The sequence below is a fragment of the Varanus komodoensis genome, unplaced genomic scaffold (assembly GCF_004798865.1).
Source record: "Varanus komodoensis strain SLA01 unplaced genomic scaffold, ASM479886v1 scaffold31, whole genome shotgun sequence".
Lineage (NCBI taxonomy): Eukaryota > Metazoa > Chordata > Lepidosauria > Squamata > Varanidae > Varanus > Varanus komodoensis.
The window spans coordinates 5,025,514-5,042,954 of record NW_025335780.1 but is presented as its reverse complement, the minus strand read 5'-3'; the positions used below and the strand labels follow the sequence as shown (position 1 = coordinate 5,042,954).

Here is a 17,441-nt window from a genome sequence, read left to right as displayed (position 1 = left end):
TCTAGTGTGGGAGAATCCCTCACCTCTCTAGGCAGCTGGTTCCACTATCGTATTGCTCTGAGAGTGAGGAAGCTTTTCCTGATGTCCAGCCTGAATCTGGGTTGTCGCAACTTGAATTGATTATTCCATGTCCTACACTGTGACATCAGTAAGAAGAGGTCTTGCGGTTCCTCTTTGTGACAGCCTGTGAGGTACTTATGGAGGGATAACTCAACTCAGAGCTTCCTACATTTCAACAGGAAGAGATTATCGCTACCTTTACTGAAATTAACTTTGGAGAGAAGTGTGGACACACCAACAGAGGTTAGAAATACGCACGAAGAAACATACTGTGTTTGTTCAGATTAGAGCTGGGACAAACTCAGCATCCCTGGACTTTCTCTCAGCCAATCCCCAGTTGCTCAAGCTTCCATATCAGGAGAGGCGTCAGGATGCGGAAGAGGGGTGCTGCGAGTGGGTGTACCAACGCATGTGGGAAGGGTGGAGTTTTGGATGTGGCAGCCAGCTTTCCCAGCAACCAACCTTCGGAGGTACACTGCTTGCCCAGCACGTGGGGCTCAATTCCTGGTGAGTGCCAGTAAATGCTGGATGCACATCGCATGAACTCAGAGTCAGGCCCAGTGTGAAGACTCACACTCAGGTGTGCTGAGCTCAGGGAATCCAGTGGACTCCCATCCTCAAACAGATTCTTGAGCATCCTTGTTCAAATGCCCTTTGACTCAACCTTAAAACTGAGATGAAATAAGGGAAATGGTACGAAGAACTGGATGATTTTAAGCACACAATATTATGAAGAGTCAACAGTAGGACCTCTTTGGCCAGGAGTCACTATTTTAAAGGTGCTGACCATCTGCATGTGTGAGTGGAACAATTTTGCCATTCTCAAAATCCAACTATTGAGATAGGTTACCAGTGGTTTTTATTGTAAGCTGTCCCGAGACGCTAGTGGTGGACAGGTTAGAAAAGAGTTTAATGAGTAAATAATTAATAGAGATCTTGTTGGATGCAGTTGCTTCTTTCTTTAAAAATAGCTATGTAGATTAGTCCAACATTGTACCATCTGAGACTGCAGCTTAGCTGTAGGATTCTTTCAGAAACCCTGAATAGCAGTTGCGCTAGGTGCACCAGTGTTCAGCATAAAGATTTCCTATATTTCTGTGTTTCTAGTAACCCATGTATAGGCTGTGCAGAAGAAGAGGTGGGGCTATACAGGTAGGAAATTACTTGTGTGCCTTCAGTGATCTGACTGATGCTGTTCACTCCTGCTGGAAAGGAACATGGAAGTTCTCAAAAGTGAAGGAAAAACACAGGTAGCTTTTCCTTTACAAAAAAGGACTCTGGTTTGGATGGACCATAATGTCGGGTGTTTTGTGAGTGCATATTGCAAACCTGTGAATTCAGGGGGCAACTGATACTGGTGGGGAGCTGGATAAAGAAGAGTAGCGATGTAGTTCAAGTAAAGCATCTATACAATGATAAGAGGATAGGGCAAGATCCCAGCTTATAGACATTTCAGTGGCGTCTGAGCTAGGAGTGACTGATCAGGAGGGATCCTTGGGTTGCAGACAGTTAGGTGAAAACATCAATCAAGTGTACAGCAGCTGTCAAAAATGAGAATTCTATACTCAGAATCAGCAGGGAAGGAATACAACACAAAACTGTATATGAATTTTATATACTTTTCTCTTTGTTAAAGCTCTCATCTCTAAAACTGCAGAGATGGAAGGGTTCAGAAAACAGCAAGAAAAATGGCTGACCTGCCCTATGGGAAAGGTTCTAATGTTTGGGGTTTTCTGCCTTAGAAAAAAGACAAGGAAGATGAGACATGACAGAGGTAGATAACGGAAAGTGGATAGCTGAATGTAAGGAGGTTTCTGACAGATGAAAGAAAGTACTTCTTCACACTGCACGTAGTTGAACTATGGGAATCATTACCTCAAGTTGTAGTCATGGCAGCCATCCTAGACAGCTGTATGTTGGGATTAGACAAATGAATGGAACATAAGGCTATCAGTCACTGCTTGTCCTGACGGCTGTATGTTACTTTTAGAATTAGCTCTGTAGATTTGCTAGGGAATTCAAGTAGGAGGGTGGTCCTGTCTGGTCTGTGAACTTGCAAGGCAGCAGGTTTGCCTCTGTGAGAGCAGAATGCTGAGCAAGATATGCCTTGGACCTGAAGAACTGCGTCTAAGATAAGCACGCTAACCTGTGAGATCATTTCCAACACTTTTTTCTGGCAAACAGGATAGGGAAGTAATGTGGAAAAGGCACATAAAGAAGCGAAAGGAACTTTGCAACCACATTTGAAAAGATTTCAAAACAGAATTTAGCATTTGTCTTTGAGGCTTTCCAGTTACTGCACTTCTCCTAAACAAACACAGATCTCATTTGTTAAATATCATTTTTATGTTTGCATAGATTCCAAAGAGAGCACTCACATCTGTGAATTTATGAAGGACATTTTAACACTTCTGCTTGGAGGAGTGATACAAGCTTGCTAGAATAGAATTTCAAACTTTGCCTTTAGTCTTCTGACTAGCAAATGAAATTGATTTTTTATAATGGTGTTATAATTGATAACCAAATATAGCTGAAGTTGTGTTAGAAAATCTTTTAAACATTGCAGTTAATATTTCTTGAACATTATACAGTAAAGAAGAGAAAGTAAATAAAAACCAGTTACCTAACTGCTTGTAAACATTTTCATATAATTTTCCAAATCTGGGCTGTCCAGTTTGCATATTATTAATTGGTCTTTGAGGCCAATCATAAAAAGCTTGGAAGTTGGTTGAAAAGGCAGTTAAGCATCTGGCCATGCTAGAAAAGAGTAGTTTTCTTTTCTTTTCTTTTCTTTTCTTTTCTTTTCTTTTCTTTTCTTTTCTTTTCACGTATTCTGTCTTTCCTTGCTTCACCTCTGAGATTGTCGCACATTGTGGTTGCTTATCACACTGTGTGCCCCTTAAATGTCTTTAACTTATTTACACTGGATTAAAACTGTCTAGTGAAACATTTCAGTTTGTTTTAATTAAAACACAGAAAATGTATCCTATGGTCCAGAAAGTTTATATTTGCTACTGGGAAGATGCATGAAATTTTCCCCTGCTGCATACTATTAAGCTGTTTATGAGTCAGATTTTTTTTTATAGCCTAACCCTAAATACCTGAGATTTAGTTCACACTAAAGCAAGCAGGTCAAAATCTTTGCTAATGCACGTAACATATCTGAGCATGCGATTAATAATGTGTAGTAATTCTATTTAGAGCAAACATTAAAACAATACCAAAGATTAGCTCATACTGTTCAGAAAGTGGTGACAGAACACTGTGAAAAGAAGGGAGGAATTGCTCCCCCATGAACATCCTAGCTAAAATCAGACTTTGAAGGAGGAAATGCCTGAGATGGTGGTTAAGGGAAAACATCAGAAAAAACCTCCAGGCAATTAGCTTTCCAAAGAAGGAATGCCGCACAGCTTTTAAAATATAAGTTTAATTAAGAGAATGTGTGTGCTAATTGTTTTGCTCAAATTTGGCTTGTTTTATGCACATTTGTAATTTGAGAGAACTTCTGATATTTGGAAGCATAGGAATAATAACAATAACAATAATATTGTATGTGAATTAGTATATACATGCAAACTTAATCTTAAACGTTTACACAAATAGCAAACTAAAAAAGTAAATACAGTGGTACCTTGGTTCACAAACTTAATCTGTCCCAGGACTCTGGCTGTGACCCAAATAGATCATGAGCCAAGTTAAATTTTCCCATAAGGTTCAGTGTAAATAAGGTTAATCTGTTCTGTAACTATTTTTTTTTTTAAATCAGAAAAATGTGAAGCAAAGTGACAAAGAACAACAAAGATCGCGGCCATGTCCCCACCCACCCCGAGCAGGAGCGTAGCCATCTCCCTACCCCCCCAGCATGACTGAGATCACACCCCTCATCCCTGCACGTGCCTGTCATCCCAGAGTGTTGGGGGGGGGGTGATGGGCATGATCGCTGGTGCGCTAGGAGGGCGAAGAGATGGGTGTGAACGTGGGCATGCTCGGAGGGGGAGAGACGGGCATGAACGCGCTCGGGGGGAGATGGGCGCGATCATGCTGGGGTGGAGATGGCGGAGATTGTGGTTGTGTTCCTGCAGGAAAGATGGGCGCAATCACAGGCGTGCTCATGCAGGGAAGACGGGGACAGTCTCGGCCATCTCCCCCCGGCCCCCAGCACGATCGCACCAATTTCCCCACTCAGGGTGGGGTGAAGAGATGGCTGCGATCACGGTCACCACCCAATGAGGAGTTCGCAACCTGAGTCAAATTTTTGTTCGCTACCCGATTTGGTCATGAACAGAGGCGTTCGTGAGCTGAGGTACCACTGTACTAATTTCTTCTGTTAATATTTCTTAAAATGAACATGTTAGCTACTCAGACCTCAGAGCCTGTCATTTTAGCATAAAAGAGTTATTTGTATTTGTAATTTTTTGGTATTTAACTCATTTTAAGTTTCACAGACTTACAAACTAAGTTGTAGAACTTCAGAAATCATCTATAGATGTTCTACATTTGTTCAGCTTGGTTCTCAAAGATCTTGTTAGCAGTTTGTCTGGTCATTTTATTTTTTTTAAACTCTGATTAATGAAGTCTGGAATATTCTTTTGAATTCATAGGAGAACATAATGGAGGTGATTAGGAATCAAGAATTTTTACTGTTACCAGCTGAGGAACTGCATAAGCTTCTTGCCAGTGATGATCTGAATGTCCCGGATGAAGAGACCATTTTTGATGCCTTAATGAAGTGGGTTAAATATGACATGCAAAGGAGATGCACTGACCTGAGTATGTTACTGGCTTATATCCGATTACCACTTCTTCCACCACAGGTAAATTATTTCCTTATTCTGCTTATTAAAATGCATACAGTTTCTGCTTTTTAAAAATCACACAAATCATATTTTTGCTTCCTAAAAGAGTTAGATTTCCAAAATGAATGCCTTAGTCAATGATTAAATGTCTGTATTTTGAGGGGAAACATTATTTCATGTCAAGAAAGAACACAGAGTAAACTGACTATAATTCTGTCATAGATATACTTATGGTGCAACTAGAGTAAACAAGGCTGAAGATATGCTTTCTTATATATTCTCTAGCTGGCAATATAAATTATGTACCACATAGAAGGTGTGTATAAATGTGTGTGCAGTCATTAAAAATGATATCTGGATTGCAAGTGACAGAAAGTAACAGAAAGAGTTCTAGATGATATGCAAGTCATGCTAGGAAATGGGGAAATCATGGGGATATTCTCCTGTGCAAATCTAAGAATCAGCAACGTCAGAGTAACAGCACAAACTGGGTTTGAGCCATAGTTAATCCAAGTTAGAGTACGCCACTGAAATCAATCAAACTTCAGTTCGTTATGCCTAAATCAAACCACGTTGTTTTGAGTGAGCTGCTGGAACTGTGGATCCACTCAGACTCATGTTCTGGTAGGAGAGTTGTCCTGCAGTGGTGCTCCAGGTATAATGGATGGCATCCCGAATTTTACTGTGGGATTTTAAGGAAAGCAACCAGTGTGCACATAACGGCAGCAGCGTTATTTGGGCAATTGTCTTACCACGCATCCTGGAAATGAAAAATATACAGCGGAGAGACCGGGATAATGGCACTTGCATCACTGTGTTGTCACTTCCCATTCTTGGCAGACAGAGCGGGAATGTGGCAATTCATATTAAAACCATTTCAACCTTTTGAAGAGCTGGATGAGGCCCAGGATACAGATTTACATTCACCATGGGAACTAATATTGCTAAGCATAGTTTCCAGTCGCGGTGTCAAGCATCAGTCATTGCATAATTCAGGGCCATAATGTAGCGAGAGGCTGTGGCCCGGAGCCAGCTGATTAGCCATCACTGGTAGGGATACGCACACTTACCACATAATAGCTCCAAAGCACAGGCTGAGATGACCTCTTACGTACTACAACAGACTCCCCCCTCCATGAAGCTCGCCACGAGAATGCTGACGTGCAACAGGCAATCTAGATAGCAAGTGGAAAGGACCACATGACTGCCATGAAATTGAGACAGAATCTTATAAGGCAGGATTGGGCAACTTCTGACCCTCCGGATAGTTTGGCCTGCAGTTCCTCTCTACCCTTGTTTTTGTCAAAGCTGGTTCATATTCCTCCCTTCCTAAATGGAAGAACTCCAAGCTTTCTAGTCTTGCTTCATGGACTTCCTTCAGCCCCCTGACCATGGGTCTTTTCCACACCTTTTTGCAGTTCTACCATTTTCCTTTTGAGTTGTTCAGGACTGCACTCAGCCTTCCAAGTGTGGCCATGGCATAATTTATATAAAGGCATTAGACATGGACAGTTTTCCTAATGATCCTTAGCATGAAATGTGCCTCTTCACAGATGACGCACACTGTTTTGATGTTTGCATTGAGCTGCTTGCCAAAACCCCAAACTGTTATCCTGTTCCATCACCTCCAGCACAAACCCCATCAATGTGTTTGTATTCGGGGGGTTTTACCACTTAATCACTGTACTAATTGCTAAGCTTGTTCCACAGCAAAACGCAGACATATGAGTATAAATGCACAAGCATGGGCTCAGTCTTGATCTATTTGAATTATTTCCTTAGATACTTGCTTGGCTGCTTATACAGATTCTATGCGGCCTTGACTGCTGATTTGAATTCTGTCCTTAAATGATTTCACTTGATAACACAATGGATTTTCCCATGTACATTGTCCCAAAAGGACCTAGATGCTTTTGAATTAATTTCACACTGGCATAACATTTTATAATCACTTGGCATCTGATAGTATCACTTTTTTTGAATAAGTTCTATTCTTAATAAACCTAACAGAAAAGGAACTAAAAAGTCATCAATCATCAAAAATATCAGACCTACTGGGTCAGCCCCCCACATTTTTTTTTCTTTTTATGTTAAACTATAAACATATTTAACTCAATGCATAACCCGTTTCTCTAGCCAATAGTAAAAAGAGTCCCAGGTTTGATAGAAGTCTGTATCTTCTTTCTCTTTCAGAGACAAAGTCAATCTGTCCATTTCGGCACAGTCCAATATCTTTTTTAGAATCAGTTCGTCAGTTGATAGTATCACTTTTTTCAATAGCTGTGCAACAGTGAGAAACCTTAAGCGCTACAATGGGCAACTTTCGCCCCCAGAATTCCATGTACTGTTCTTTCCCAAATATTTGTCCACTAAATACAGTTAATGTGAACATTCTGTAGCAGCCACAAATGAAAATGAGGTGAAACCACGGCAGTGAAGGTTGAAGACAAAAGCTATCATGTTTCTTGGTCTTACACATATGTACAGTTTGACCCAGATGACCATTCACTTCCCAGCCTTATCAGTGTAAACCTTGCAAACTGGAGGAGTGGAGAACAGAATTAAAGCAGAAGTCTGGAAGTTTGTTTTGTTAAGTATGTATAATCAGGTCCTTTTTCAATACAAAATGTCAGGGTAATGACAATGAATTCATAATGTATCTTCAGTACTTTTTCTTCCTTTTCTTCAGTTATTTTGGGGATACCAAGACATCAAGAAAAATGTTTTGATAAGCATTTTTCTGTCATCAACCATTTCTTGCTAGCAACATTGCAAATGTGGTATCTTTGCATATACAGTTATGCATGATCCCTAGCTCTCTCTTTTTTTGTGGACTTCCTTTTGTGGAAAGAAGACTATGTTCTTCTTTCATTCCCATAATTCTAGAAGTCTTGTAGGACCTGTGGATTCATGATTTTGCCTCCAGGAATCCATCTCTAGTAAAACAGTATCTTCCCCACTCCGTAGTTCCTGCACCACAGATAGCAAGTATCTCAGTATCCTCTGTCTATGGAATACCAAAAAGAGGAAGGGACATGTTTAAAAATTGTCATTTCTGGGTGATAGGACACTGCTATTTCACCTGAAGCACCTTTCTTAACACAGCTGCATGATACCAATTTACCTCTTCTGAAATTTATCAAAGAAGGGTTGTGAATTTTTATGGATGACAACAGTGAAGTATCTATCCAGACTTCAAGCTAAGTTTGTTCTACAGCCTCTGAAGCACTGTGTTGGAGGTCCTACATCATCCTGGATTAATTTTAGTTTTGATTCTTAATGCATTCCTACTGGAGAGGAGCACACTAAGTTCCATATCTGCCCAAAGTCATATCTTTGGCTAGCAAGTTATCTGTTTCTATGGAAGAGGCAGCAATGGAAGGGAGTGTAGATGGGCAGGAACAATTGCTTGGAAAAAGCTCCATTATTGGTCAGCTTGTCTTCTTGTGAAGCAGATTAGTGATTAAGCACTACAGCTTTCCCTTTTCTAGTCAGAAGCATTCTCTACAGGGACTTTGGAAAAGCAGAACAATAGCATTATAGTATGTGTGTATGTATGCATTAATTTATTGATTTGTTTTCATGAAATTATATACTACCCTCCAATAAGTATTTCTAGGGCAGTTATATAAAGCGCTTAAGCATAGAAAGAGAAACTGTGTTCCTAGAGATGCTAAGATTAACATGCTATGTATTTTCCTGAGATCACACCCCATAATGAACTGGCATTTCTCTTACCTCACTGTTCCTCAAATCACACAGTTTTTGCACTTTTTACCAGTGGCTGAGAAAGCCTTCTTTCAAACCACCTTCCTCATTTCCCCAAATTTCTTCTAGGTTTCTTCTCAAAAGTCTTAAAACCCAGCAGACTCGTAAGAAATAATGCGGTCCCAAGATGTGGTTGGCTTTGACTAGTTAACTGGTGGCCCATTATCTTTTCTACCAGTGCCAATAAAGAGACTGGGCACAGATTTCTGGACCAGCTGAAGTTTCTGAACAGTCACCAAAGGCAGACACCTATAGATTGTGTTGCAGTCATCTAAACAGGATCTAACTGTTTAGAAGGTTTAACAAACCTTTTTATTTTCCTGCTATTTTAATGTTTAATTTATTTTAACTGGGGTTTTAGTATATTAACTGTTGGATGGTGTGGTGTTTGTTTATTTTATGTATTGTAAGCCGTCCCAAGATGTTTGTAAGGGACAGGTTAGAAAATCTTTTAACAAAGAAACAAATAAATAAGTCATGTGTTATCATGACCAAATCTAATATCCCCAGAATAGGTATAGTTGGCAACTTGATTACCAGAGCACCATCAAAGCATCTAAGTTCAAAAGTGAATTGAGAAATAGACACAAAGTATGAACTGAGGTTTTCAAGGTGACACTTAATCCCATTCAGTGTAGACTGAGCCCGTTTCAGCCAACTCCTCAAGCCTGAATTAAACTTCAGTTTTTTTGTTCACCCTCGAACAGTTCACACCAACATCAGTCATGGATATAGAATTAAAATAGTTTCTGTGGATTTAGACAGGAAGGAGAGAGAAGGTTGGCATTGTCCTCTTACTGATGGTGCTGAAGCCGAAAATGGTGGACAAGCTGCCCCAGCAGTTTCATGTATGTGTTCAGTATTGGGGACAGAGGGGCAAGACATGAAGAAACCTGAAACACCAGGATGAATGCTGTAAAATAATGGAAAGGAGCAATTCTCCAGGTGAAATTTCTTTCTCCAGACAAGAAAAAATAAGTTTTTGTTATTAAGACTGTGCAATATTGAATGGCAACCAGTAATATCCTTGGCAGCTATATTTTGACCTTCTATTTCTGGCTTTAAATTCCCAATTGGGAGCAAAGGAGATAACTGCTAAAAGCTGTTTATATTTACAAGCCTTGGGTTGCATTTACATTGGCCCATAAGAAAGTTCTACCATCTGCCAGGCTAGAAAGGAGATCCAATAAACAGTCATTATTGCTCATTGTTGTTCTTGTGGATCAGGGGATTTAGAGACTGTAATACATGTCTTATTGAATTGCGGTTTCTGTATGGCTTTTAAAATTGTATCAGAAATTATTCCAGGCCCAAATAATAAACCACCTTATAACTGACTGTCAGCTAGAACACGGAGCTCTGTCACTGCTGTGCAGCAACTTTTCCTTTAAGTGGTTCCCCACAGAGTTTGATGTAACTAAAACAACCAAACATTCCTCGTCCCCATAAAGTATATTGTGGGGATGATAGAAGCTATCTATATTTTCAGGGCATCTGCTTCACATAATTGTGTTTCACATTAAAAAGTTTCCTATTCCAGCAGCAGTCATATTGCTAAGATATTTATTTTGCATCATTATAACTAATAACATTATTGTCAATTTATTAACACTCCATAATTAAATATTTAATCATTAATAAATGTTGTCAATTATCATAATTATGAATTATATAAACAATACTATATCATATATTATTGCTATTATTCTTCTTATTCATTTCTATACCACCCTATAGCCAAAAGGTTTCTGGGCAGTTTATAGCAGTTCATAAAACCTGGCTACACCATTTTTCATGTCAAAAAAATCCTAAAGTGGTTTACAAAATAAAAACAACCAATAACGATTACAAGGCAGCCTGTTCCTTGGCTTGAATGAACCCGTGTGGTCAGACCTGAATGCTAACTTTTGACCTAGTCAGTTGAGCATAACCCATCAACCATGCTTGAGCCAAGGTGGTTCACGTGTTGCGTTGCTGCACCAGTGCAGGTGAGCTGCAGGTTCAAACTCCTGCACGGCCATGAATCTCGCCCATCACCTTCTGTTGCCAGGAGCTCTTAACCTTCAGCATCACATCTGGCAGATACAGAGAAGTCCACCAAGTCCTGAATGGGTCACAAAAAGTGACCGATAATGTACATTTGATTTGGTAGGTGGCATTTCTTACAGGAACTCCCTAGTGTAAAACCTTGTTTGTTTCTCGTAAGACATACTCATCCATTCCTGGATGCCTGGAGAATATCTTCAGTTATATCCAGTAGTCAACTAAACAAATTGATGCTGCGAAGTGTGCATTTATTTGACAATCATGTTAAACCAGGACTTAAGTGGGATGCTAAGGATAACAAGGGACCTATTTTACTAGGTAATATTGAACATTTTAATAGATGGGCTCATTAAATCATAATCTTTGGGGAAGTGTTAATGGTGTAAAAATAGATTCAGCTTAATTTGATTGCTTATTGCAGATGCTATCAATGAATCTTTCCCCATACTGATACTTCGGTTGACAGGATAAAAAGAAAAATGGATCTGAATTTTGTCTATTATATAAAAATAAAGGCACACTATAATAATGACAAAAAATGAAATAATGACAAACTCATGGCTACTATTTATATGGAATTGACTTAATCATAGCTTCTCTGAGTTAGCTATCTTTCTTGTGGGTTTTCCATTTCCCAGACTGGTTAAGAAGAAGAATAAAGTCTATGGGTTAGGAGAATCACATGATGAATTTCCCCAGCCTTACCAGGCTCGGTTCTGCTCTACAGTTCCACTAGGAGCTTGGTGAGAGTTGGACCAACTCATCTAGAGGGTATCAAGTGGGCAGAAATTGCAGTAGGCAGTTGCTATTCTAAACAAACCATGTTTGCTTGTGTTAAGAATGAAGTGTAGCAAAATTAAGTCTGTGCAGGTTAAAAAGCCAGAATTGAATGTTCGAAACACATTTTTACCATGTTAATACTCACAGCTTTCTTATTAGGTGAAGTACGGTGCATAAATGCACATGCCACAGGTTTGCAAAACTTCATTTAGTCCCACATTTGTTTGTTGTTTGTTTCATTTTTATACCATCCAGTAGCTGAGGCTCTCTCTTTATAGTTATATGTATATGGATGTTTGCTTGCATGTATTGGGATGCACAGTGACCAAGCAAATTACTTACTATGGCATAAACAAGTGACCAAGCTTTTTTCCCAAGGAGATTCTGTGGGTGCATCACCCAAAGCTGAAGAAAGGTTCTCTAAGCCACTAACTAACTGGAGTTCTATTAGCAAAGTTGGAACTAGGCCAACAAATGGCCTGCTGTTTCCACCTGGGGAAAAATTGACCAAACTGGCATCTGGAGCACCACAGGGTACTAAACAACCATTAAAAATGACGGTTTATGTTCGGTAGTGCTCTAGACACCATCGTTCCATTTAAAAAGAATGATAATTATCAGGTTGCTTAGCAGATCAACCCTGACTGCTCTTTAGAAGGCCAGATGCTGAAGATGAAACTCAGATACTTTGGCCACCTAATGAGAAAGAAGGACTCCCTGGAGAAGAGCCTAATGCTGGGAACGATTGAAGGCAAAAGAAGAAGGGGACGGCAGATAATGAGGTGGCTGGATGGAGTCACTGAAGCAGTGGGTGAGAGCTTGGGTGGACTCCGGGGGATGGTGGAGGACAGGAAGGCCTGGAGGAATGTTGTCCATGGGGTCGTGATGGGTCGGACACGACTTCGCGACTAACAACAACAACAAGCAAATATCTACTGATGCACAGAAAGGAGCCATTCCTAAAATAATGCTGATTCCTTCTCAACAAGTTCATGGGAGGAAGAGAAGACTGCTGGAGGAACTTAAACCAAGCAAGTTCACTGGGGAAAATCACCTTTACGAAAAAATTTCTATAAATATGCAAATATGTAAGATATTTGAAAAATTGCTCAGAAAGGCAGAGGGTACCAAATATCTCAAATACTTTGGCCACCTAATGAGAAGGAAGGACTCCCTGGAGAAGAGCCTAATGCTGGGAAAAATTGAAGGCAAAAGAAGAAGGGGACGGCAGAGAATGAGGTGGCTGGATGGAGTCACTGGGGCAGTCGGTGTGAGCTTAGGTGGACTCCAGGGGATGGTGGAGGACAGGAAGGCCTGGAGGAATGTTGTCCATGGGGTTGCGATGGGTTGGACACGACTTCGCGACTAACAACAACAACAAGCAAACTGGGGCCTGTGAGGGGGAAAATGATCCTTGGACTTCCTAAGGTTGTTTTGCCCCAGTTATTGGGCAAAGCTCAGGCAATGCAAATTATCTTTTAAAAAGAGTACAGCTCAATGTAGAACAGATCAAGTCTCAGCTCCATGATTATATAAATCATTCGCCAACAATGTTCCATGCAGATTCTCTTCAGTCTTCTCATACTGACTGCATGAGTTGTCAAGGCATAATAGGCATATACTTGGAAGTAGGTTTCAGCAGAGCTAACTCCCTAGCGAGTGCACCCTGAGATCTGAAAGCAAAAGAAAAGTCAGGCATCATGAGTAAGTGTTCTTTAATGCTCGCAGTAAAACAGGTGTTGTGGTGTTGTCTTGAATTAATAATTATGAATGACAGTACAGAATCTTGCATACTTTCATAATTCTCCATGGAACTGTTTTACTATGGGCACAAAGGGGATTCTTTCTGCCTTTGATTTCTTTCTGGTCTGAAGCACTGAAGCTGCTTTTTATACTTATTCATATCACATTTTGATTGCAAGTAAAAACATAATGTAAATAGCCCATTCAGATGAAAACCAAAAGCTAAACCAGATAAATTATTATTCTAATTTTTAAGAGTTTTACTTTTAAGTGAGATTACATATGTAAAGTGTTACATTTAAAGTTTTATCCAGATAAACCTGCCCAAAGCTTTCAATGGAGAAGTGCCAGCTTTTAATTAAAATAGATTCAGGCAGGGATTGAGAATAATTACACTGGATTTATTTTAGTGCTAGCAAACTAAATCAGAATATTGGTTAAGGTGAGACCGGATCAATTAGGATAGTGAAGGTAATTTGCATTTCTAATGCATGTGCCATCAAGCAAAGAGGTGCTTCAACGGATTCTGGATTCTTAAGTTCTTCTAGAATAGAATCCAGAATGGTCTGAAGGGATGAAGAAAAAGTGTTCCTGTTATAATTGTGTGGTGTTCTGGAGAAAACAAAATGGGGGGGGGTTAAAATATATATTTAAAATTGGAAGATAATTCAAAATTATAAAGAGCGCCATATAATACAGGGCATTTCACATTCCCACTCCCTCAAACAAAATTTACAGTGATTAAAGATCAGGGCATGTCTTCTTGAAAATGCAAACACATATTACAGCAAAATCACACCTGTTTATGAAACTTTCTTTGAAGAAAACACTGAGAGAGAGAGAGAGAGAGAGAGAGAGAGAGAGAGAGAGTTTTTCCCCCATAACAGATTAAATAATTTGAAAAGTAATGGTTTGGTTTTGATATCTTAAGCAAAGTTCATGTAGTTGTTGTTACATGTCATCAAGTTGTCTGATGATGACCATATGATTTGAATGCTCTCCAAATTGTCCTTCCCTTCACAGCCCTTATCAACTTTTGTAAACTCAAGGCTGTGGCTTTCTTTATGGAATCAATACTGTATTTGGTCTTCCTTTTCTTCTTCTTCCTTCAAATTTCCCTGACATGATTGTCTTCTCAATGGATTCTTCTCCTTTATTATGCAGTTTATGCATGGACACTCTGACGAGGTTCAAAACAGGTGAAAATAATAAAGGTATTAATATTCAGAATGCAATGAGAATATTTGGATGGATGCATGCATGCATATGGTTGGATCCAGACTTACTGATGATAACCTAGAAAGTTTTCTGCTGCGATTGGACTGTGTCCTGTTACTTATTTATTATTTGTACTATTATCTATACTGCTAAATATTAAAAATCCCCTATGTGATTGCCATAAACACACAATTAAATATTGCAAATACAAATTGGGAAAACTGGCACAGTCCCACTGCCATGGGCCAAGATTCAGTCACTCACTGCTGGAACTGATCCCATACATACGAGTTGAATCGCTATCTCCAGCTCCCAGCCTGTAGAAGTGATCCTCAAAGATACTGTGACCAATGGCATCCATAAAGAGTCACTGAGCAATCCCAAACAAATAACGGGGTTGAACTTCCTCCATTTCTTTCCCAGAGCCAATCATCTATCCGAAGACCGAGGACAATTCTACCCCATCCCCTCGCCTGAATCCAGAGTGGAATGGATTCAAATAATCGCTTTTGCATTTGCAGCCAAGATCCCACCCTTCTCTTTAGCACCTTACTCAGAAATAGGGTGCCTGTGACTGGGCACTAGATCTAGGGTATAGTTCTTCTTCCTCCAAACTAGTGGGGCAACACCCTCATGCAATGGTACATCCCCCTCTTCCCTGGTGTATCTGGTCAGTCCTCCTTAAGTAAGCCATGAAGGAGAAGAGTCAGGACAGCATGTGGCAAATTATTTACACACCAGTATCTTGTCCACACGCTCAGACTCTAAGGGGCTGGGAGGGAAACATGATGCAAGGACACATCAACACACACAGCAGCAATAGTGGTTCTCAAACTGGGATTAAGATGAGCAACTTTGTCCCCAAAATATCTTGCACACTTATTGCAAGGCTTGTTACAAAGGTGACTGAGCATGCACACATGTACTTTTCCATTCCCACTGAATTCTTGAGTATCCACCCAGCTGAGCTTCTCTGAGTGGTTCAGGTGTTGCTTTGGCCTAACCCGCTGAATCCATTCCTGGGGCCCTTGGATGTCGCTGTGATGCTTATACTTAGCTGTCCTCTGACTGTTTTATTGTCTGGAGCTTCCAGTAAACCAGGGAGTCTTCCAAGCTCCACAAGGCTGAAGAAGCAATGTGGGGGCATTCGTACCAGTGGCATGTCACACCAATTTTATGGCTCTGTTTTGAATTGCAATTCCAGTCTATTTGTTTTAGGATTGTTTTAATGAGGTTTTGATTTTCGCCTCATGTTGTTACCTGCCTGTTCAGGTATGTTGCTTCATTGATTTCAGTGGGTGTAATCTAAACACAAATGACTATGGTTCCAATCGAGTGAGTACAGACGATAGCCTCTCTTAAGTAATGCCAAAAAGCCTTCTGGTTGGTTGAACGAGAAATGTCCAGAATTTCTTAGCATCACTGCCTATAAAGGCAATTCCATGAAATCTGGACTTAGTGGGATTAATGCTAGTGATCAGGGTAGCATTCATTTTTTAAAAGAATTGGTGGCATATAAGGGACTTGTAAAAGTAACTGGTACCATATAAATGGAAATATAAGTAAATTAATTTTGAAGACTGTTCCTGCAATGCAGTGCATACATTACAATATAGCGCTGTCCACAGGTATTGTGTGAGGGAGGAAAGAACAACCAGTGGTTATGTTTTAAGAAAATATTTAAAATATTTCATTTAATTTTATTTAAAGAGAAACAGCATTTGTACGGCTAAAGAAAGTTACTGTGATGGAAGGGTATCCGCCAACCACCCGCTGTGCCCCCAAAGCTTTGGGCATTCACCATTCTTGACCATTGGCCAAGCTGCCTGGGGATTGAAGGCCCCTGGCTAAAGTCAGCTGACCTACATTTTTTTCCGGGCTTACATATCCTTGGCAAATACTCTTATCACCCATAAAAGTAGGTTCATATTTCAACACTGCTACTCACTGGATTATGCCTTTTGGGTAGCGGATCAGCTAGATTGCTTATCTCTCTTACTTTACACTGATCAGAACTCTGTCCAGGGGACTGAGGTTCCCCAGGGCTGTTTGCCGTCTTGCCTGCAAGGTTTCTCTTCCAAACCTTGCCCTTTCCTGCAGGCATTGCCTTTGTTTGTTAGTGTAAGTTAGATCCCATTGCTGTCTCCAGGCACTTAACTGGAGGCTGGAGGCTGTGTCATTTTCATGGCCTTCTCATGGGCTTTCCATTGGCATCTGCTTGGACTGAATGCTGAACAAAAGGCCAGTAAAGCAGGCTCATTTTTTTGTCCTGGTGTCCTTAAATAGAAGAGAGGGCACATCCATTACTTATCAGTGCCTGACTGCTTATCAGATGTGCTGATGACAACCCAGTTCTGGAACAAAGGAGACAGTTCCATTAATAAAGAGGATTGTCATTAGGAAATTCAAGAAGTGGCCTGCTAATGTTAGCTGGAAGAAAGAAAAACATATCCTGGACAGGCAGATCTTTGGGTATTAAAATGCAGAAGTATTTTTCCTCTCTTTGCCTTTGCAATTTGTCACAAAATGTTTAACCACACAGAAGCATTGATGAATAAATTAAATTGGCTTTATAAAACTCAGTGGGATTATTATTTATAAGTACATTACCTCTTTCAAGAGGCAAGAAACTGTTTTTGACTCATATTTTTCCTGAAATTAATGGTGCAATCCTGTGCATCCATACTTAGAAGTTTACTGTGTTCAGGATTACAGGCTAACAGTGTAAAGCTCTGCATCTCTAATCAGAAACAAATCCCACTGAGTTTAGTGGGTCTTACTGCTGTGAAAGGATATATAGAATTTTATTCCAAATGCTTTAAATTCAGTGAATGTATATCTAAAAGTGCAATCTTATATGTGCCTGCTGAGAAATAAGTTTGATTGAGTTCACTGAGGCTTACTCCCAGGGAGACGTGTATAGGATTATAGCCTAAATCACTTAAACCTCATTTTAGAATGTCTGTCTGTTTTTATCCATTTCCATCCGATCAATTAATATTCTTTCAACACAAGCCCTTTTACTTTAAT

General features: G+C 40.0%; 1 protein-coding gene across 2 annotated transcripts in view; it reads left to right on the top strand.

The window, feature by feature from the left end:
• Positions 1-17,441, top strand: part of KLHL1 (kelch like family member 1) — a 144,709-nt gene that overhangs the window by 71,901 nt on the left and 55,367 nt on the right. For both annotated transcript variants that reach the window (XM_044437804.1, XM_044437803.1), the window contains one exon: positions 4,662-4,874. In XM_044437804.1, coding sequence (XP_044293739.1) covers positions 4,662-4,874 — 213 coding nt within the window. The remainder of the gene's footprint in view (positions 1-4,661; positions 4,875-17,441) is intronic.